The sequence below is a fragment of the Marmota monax genome, unplaced genomic scaffold, assembly GCF_021218885.2.
Source record: "Marmota monax isolate L192 unplaced genomic scaffold, Marmota_monax_Labrador192_F-V1.1 WCK01_AAM20220418_F8-fsc00081, whole genome shotgun sequence".
Taxonomy (NCBI): Eukaryota; Metazoa; Chordata; class Mammalia; order Rodentia; family Sciuridae; genus Marmota; species Marmota monax.
In genome coordinates this window covers 8,157,689-8,163,688 of record NW_026695234.1, presented here as the reverse complement: position 1 = coordinate 8,163,688, position 6,000 = coordinate 8,157,689, and the positions used below count along the sequence as shown (strand labels likewise).

Genomic DNA, 6,000 nt, shown 5'->3' with positions numbered 1-6,000 from the left:
CCAGGCCAAAATATTTGTGAACTCTCTGGAGGAAGTGGGAACCATTTTCACTCTCATACTAAATGAAGGACCAGATTACTTATCAAGTTCCTACTGACGTGTGCTGCTTCTGGCACCTTCTCATTTGTATGCCTGGTGGACTCAAATGGTAAATGTGCAGCAAATTGCCACCTCATGTCTGCCTCAGTGCAGAGGACTTCTGGGGTCCCTTCTCTGCAGGTTGTAGCTGAATCTGGAGCCTCATGCTACAGGCAAGGGGAAGACTGATGAAGACTTTACACCTAATACACGCCTCATGGCTTGGAATGACTACTAATGAATAGTGACAGGAAAGGGATCGTTAAACATTCTATGACAAGGTTCATAAGGGTATGATATGTCCATACATATGAGTCCAAATAGTTCCCTCTAAGTAGTAACTACCCACAGCCATGTGGAAGTTTCTATGTTTAATCCCCACTTGCCTTTATCCTACATTATGATGAACATTTCCTAAGCACTGATCACTTATCTTTTCCCCCCCATTGATGCTGAGAATTGAACCCAGGGCCTCCTGCATGCTAAGCATGTGCTCTATCACTGATACCCTCCCACCCAGACTGTGACTGCTGATCTTACCTTACGGATAGGAGACCAAGGTGGGTTGGTTGGGGAACTTGCTTAAGTTTCAAAGCTAATCAATCATGGGGTAGGGATTTAAACCCAGGCAGGCTCACTCTAGCCTGCATATTCCTGCTTGCTACCCTAAATCACTCACGTGTGTCTCTGTATGGAGTTATGATCAATTTGTGCTCTCTTTCCTTTGGCAAAGGCTGGACAGGCCACTGATCTCAGCACCTCTGCCTGGACTTCAAGGACAGCCACAGGGCTAATTCCACCCTCCACACATGGGTGATTTCACCCATTTTGCCACACACATGATCAGGCTGGCTACGCTTACTGCCCTCTGCACCTTTGACTTATTTCCTTCTTTGCTAAACTGTCCTTATTAAGATCCAGCTCTTGACTATACTCTGGAAACCGCTTCAGAATACCCCTCACTATGCCTGATATATAGCAGGTGGTCAATAATTGCATATCTGCTTTTTTTTTTTTTTTAATGAAGGCAAAGGACCAGGCCAGGTTTTAAGAAGAAGTGACGGACACAGCCTTTCTCTTTTCTGGAGCTTACCTTTTCTGTCAGAGCAGAGCCTTCCCCATTATCTGACTAAGAGAGAAAAGGGGGACTCAACCACGGCTGGTGGGAGAGGGCACTTAGGGGCTGGTTAGATCTTATCTGCTCATTTGTAAGATTAGACACCATGACTGTGTGTGTGTAGTCATTGCTTACTTCAGCCTGCAAGGCAAGGATGATGACGACAGATTGGATGCTGCTGTCACCCAGGCCTGGAAGTCCTAGCAACCTAAACACAAGTGAGAATAATCTTCCGCAGGCAGCCACATCACTTCTCGGCAGCTCGCACTGCTTTTGTGAAAGGAGAGAGAACTTTAGATGAAGGAGGCAGAATGAATCGTTAAGACACGAAATCCCAAAATAAGAGACAGGTGGAGCAGGCAACACAGGGGAGTTGGTGGGGTGGTGGGTGAAAGAGGGGAGGGTGGGAGGCGGATCCACAGGAGTGTCTGTCCCTGGCTGCCACCGCTGCGTCCCGCACACCTGCACAGATCACCAAGTCCATCTGGAGGCGCCTCCATTCAGCCAGGCACCTGGCTCACCTGTCCACAGAGAGGGGAGAAAAGGATAAGGACAGGAAGGATGAGCAGAGGAGAGAGGAGGCAATTCCAAGAAACCCGGCCGGCAGCCACTCCTGGCTCATACCGCCAGCTTGGGTCCCCACACTGGGTCCTAAGGAGGAAGCTGGGACCAGAGGCTGAGGCGTCCATAAGAAGTCCATAAAGAGATGAAAGGATCACTTTGTAACATTAATTTTTTTATTAAGAAGACAGATATTTTATAGTACTTCTTTTTTTTTCTTTTTTTTTGTAAAAATGGTATACATGAACCAATACAAAATGCAAATGGGAACATATGGATATGGAGTTTCTTACACTGTAACATTGTCCATGTACACCTTAAAAACAGAACTGGCCTAGAGGGAAAAGTAAGACGTTGGTGTGACTAAAGAACAAGCTTATTTGGCATCAATTATACATCCTTCATTATTTTATATTCCTTTAAAAAACACAAAAAAACAAGTTTGTTCTTTCTTCACTCTAAAAAAAGTGATCAACCTGTACAAAGTAATACTCAACAATACATTTCAAACAGTGCACTGTATACTTAAGAAAAAATACATTAACCAATATACAACTAAAATCCATAATTTCCTGTTTTTGCTTTTATTATTTTTTTCCAATGTGTGGGGCCTACACTTTGCAATCTACCTGAGACGGAAAACACCAATCGAAACACATGAACCTGAGACATGTCAACATTGTAAGCCATAAAGTTACATCAGGAACACTGCACTACTGTACACTTTTCAAAACAGAAAGATGGGAGGTCCCGAAAATGAGATGCCAATTCTGTGAGCAATGGTAGTGTTTTTTGTTTTTTTAATTTTTTTTGTTTTTGTTTTGTTTTGTTTTTTTCTAAAAAGAACAACTGAAAAAATCTTTCAACAACATGCTAAATGGTTCTCACCCTTTGATATGGTTACACTATGGTCAGAATGGGTGCTAAGGGCTCGGAATAGAGCTGCACATTATAAAATTCATTGAAAAAGGGATGTTCGTTGTGGCTTTTTGTCTTGATTAAGTGCCTAGGGATAGGAGAGGGGTAAACAAGATGCTGCTCGATAATGGATTTTCTTTTACATACCAGTCCGTTCCCAAAAGGCCCCCATATTGCAATGGTTCTATCAAAGGTTAAAATAAAGACAAGAAAAATAAACACGCTTTCAAATAACAAAGAGTTGACACTTTTTTCCCCTTAAATAAATCAGCGTAAGTTTTCCACATAATGTAACAATAGTAAAAATGCACCTTGCAAAATCCAAAATTACTCACTGAAAATGTTATATAATATATATTTATATATATATATATAGATCTATCTTTTTTTGATGCCATCTTTCCATAGGGACTGTTATCTGGAGTCTGGAGCCTTACCAAAACATATGGTAAGAGTTTCGTTTGCGTCCTTCAGGACTACTTCTAGATTTCCTAGGCATTTCAGTGAAAACCCCCACATCGCTTTAAAAAAATGTAAATGGTAACTTGACTCCTCTACCTTTTCCCAAGGCTCCCCATCTAAGATATGTTTAAGGTAACTTATTTGAGTAGCTATGCAGTATGGCTGCCATCATGCGAGATCAGTAATTTTTTGGCAGATGGTTCTTAAGGCTGAGGAAAGAGGCCAAGGCTAGTGTATGAAAGGTAAAAAGATAAAAACACTCACATTTGAGTTTTGATTAAGTAACTGAAAATCCCTACATGCTGTTTTTCCACCTCTGCTCTGACCTTTCGAGAACTGAGATCGACAGCAGACCAGTGTGAGAACAATACCGGCCCTTCTTTTGCACCTCCTGCCTTTGTTAAGCCAAATCTGAAGGAATGAAAGTTTCACACGGATTTGAGTTGGAAATCCCAGCATGACAAATATCTGTAATATACAGTACATGCAGGCCACATCCTACTGTCTTCCTAACTAAGCACAAAGGAAAAAAAAAAAAACCTGTCCCATTCAGTCATTCGCACAACACGCGGACTTGCTTTTTCCTACAAATTAGTGAGAAGTAAGGCCGATTGGGAAAGGTGGATGGAATCATTTGGAACAGAAATAACCAGAGCAGAACTGTCTTTCCCCCCTCCCTACTTCCCCTCCTGTGGCAACTCAAATTTGTCCACTTCTATAAAAGAAACAGACCTCACCTGTCGGGTCTATTTAGGGCACTGAGAAAGGAGGAATCCTTTCTGCCCCAAACCTTTCTGGACAGCGTGGGGTATCTATACTGAGCCGTCTACAGACACAGAATTAAAGACAGATTCAATCTCATTGTGACACACCTCACTTGCAGATAACCCTGTACAGTAATGTAGTTCCACAGCAAACAGAACATTTTCTGAATCACAGTCTAATTTTCTAGTCTTCACTGCTCTAAGTATTTGAAACATGGGCAGCAGCAAAGAGTTTTCATTGTTTGTTCACCCAAATCTTTACGACAACAGAGAAGAATGCATTATGGATACACTAAATTCTGAACTATGAAATCTAAACTGTGCTGGTTCTCCTTTTAGGAAACTGAATTTGGAACTGAAAGCAGTTACCTCAAAAGTAAATCAAAGTAAAAACAGTAACAAAAATGGGGAGGAAAAGAGTTTAAGGAATCCCAGCAGGTAAATTCCAAAATGGGAGATTTTGGAAAAAAATCCAAAACTCATTTGGGAAAAAAAAAAAAAAAATGCTCACGAAGGAAAAGAAGAAGGAAAAAAAAAAAAAAAAGCAACAAACAAACAAAAAAACAAGGCACAGAATTTTCTGCAATCTACTGAAACTAAATCCAAGTACCCAAGTTTGACTTGGTAGGAAGAAATAAAAATAAAAAACACAAACAAACAAATAAAAAGAGGTGTCAAACAGCAGAGTGTACTTTTCAAAGAACATTTTTTACACAGCAAATCCCAAGCCTTCCCAGTCTCGCACTTTTCCACCCATTCATAAAAAACACACGAGTTTCTCGCAAGTTCCAATATCACTGTCTCTTTATCATCTAAATAGGGCCAGTTGGACACCTCATTGAAACAAAAAGGCTGATCTAGATGAAGTACTCTTTCTTTTCTTCGGAGTTGTTCTGTCCTCCTTCTGCATTGATTATAGCTGTGTCTGCGTCTGCTGCGTCATCGGCTCCTTTGGCTTCATGAGTGAAGTATGTACCTGAAAGATGAAGGGGTAAAGCACCGTGACTGTCTGATGGCCTCTGTGTAAAGTGGTACAGAGATGGCAACTTGCTTTATGGCCATCATCAGCCGAAGTGGTGTGCAGGCAGCAGAGGGGGAAAAAACAATTGGAAGAAGAGAGCGAGGTGGGTGAGACAAATGGGGATCCGGGGGTTCCAAAGGCACCACTCCAACTGAACCGCTGCGATATAATTCAGCAAATGAGACATTAGAGCAGTGATTATGACCAGAGGATGTCAGCAGAAGAAGACGTGAGTGGGAGCTAAAATGCAGAAAGCTGGAGAGCTGCTGACTAACGCGTAAACAGTAAACACCAAGGACCAATGACAAGAGATGTGCACGCACGTGGTTAAAGACCAAAGCAAGGAAGAGCAATTAGCCAATAAATGAATTAGGGCCCCGATGACGCTTCTACTGTCATCTCCAATTGTCTGTTTGCACAACAGTCTCCTGGCTTCATGAATCATCATTGACTATCCATAGGTGAGAATGTGCTTCAACTTGCACGTATAGGTTTTATTTTCCTATGCCTTCCATTTCAGAGGGGGGGTTCCAGATTGAGAAATAATTTGACATTGTTACGGCTGGAATCAAGGGCTTCGGATCTGTCTCCATGAACAAGTGATTCTCTCTCATCATGTAACTCTAGCCCGGACCCGGATTCATGGATTTGCTAATTGGCACAGCCACTTTATAATGACAAGACAGAACGTTACAGAGTTGGTGACACTCGTATCACCAAAGCCCAAGAGTTTACATGGAGAAAGACAAGGACTGCACCTCAGTATAGTATGTAGGTAGAACTTAAATTGCCTGGCACAATCAATAGACCTCCTCCCACAGTACACCATATCCCTGCAGACTTATTTGTATTTAAAAAGGCTGAAACATTTTGCCATATTTTCTGGTTTTCAAAGTGACAAACTGAGAAAGCGGGCGGTCAAGTGCTTCCCTCCTGTATCCTCTCTTGGTCTGTAGTGACGCACACACCCTCTTCCCCTGGTCCTCCAACATTGCTGCTCAGACTCAGCCCTGCTCCCTGGCCTAACCTCCCTGGCTCTGTCAAGCTAAACACTGAGAGGCCGGAGTTCTCAGCCAGAT

General features: G+C 42.3%; 1 protein-coding gene across 8 annotated transcripts in view; it reads right to left on the bottom strand.

The window, feature by feature from the left end:
• Positions 1-1,910: 1,910 nt before the first annotated feature.
• Cadm1 (cell adhesion molecule 1) overlaps positions 1,911-6,000 on the bottom strand; it is a 314,576-nt gene continuing 310,486 nt past the window's right edge. For all 8 annotated transcript variants that reach the window (XM_046438620.2, XM_058577099.1, XM_046438621.2 and 5 more), the window contains one exon: positions 1,911-4,876. In XM_046438620.2, the coding sequence (XP_046294576.1) occupies positions 4,758-4,876 (119 nt within the window). In that variant the 3' untranslated portion in view covers positions 1,911-4,757. The remainder of the gene's footprint in view (positions 4,877-6,000) is intronic.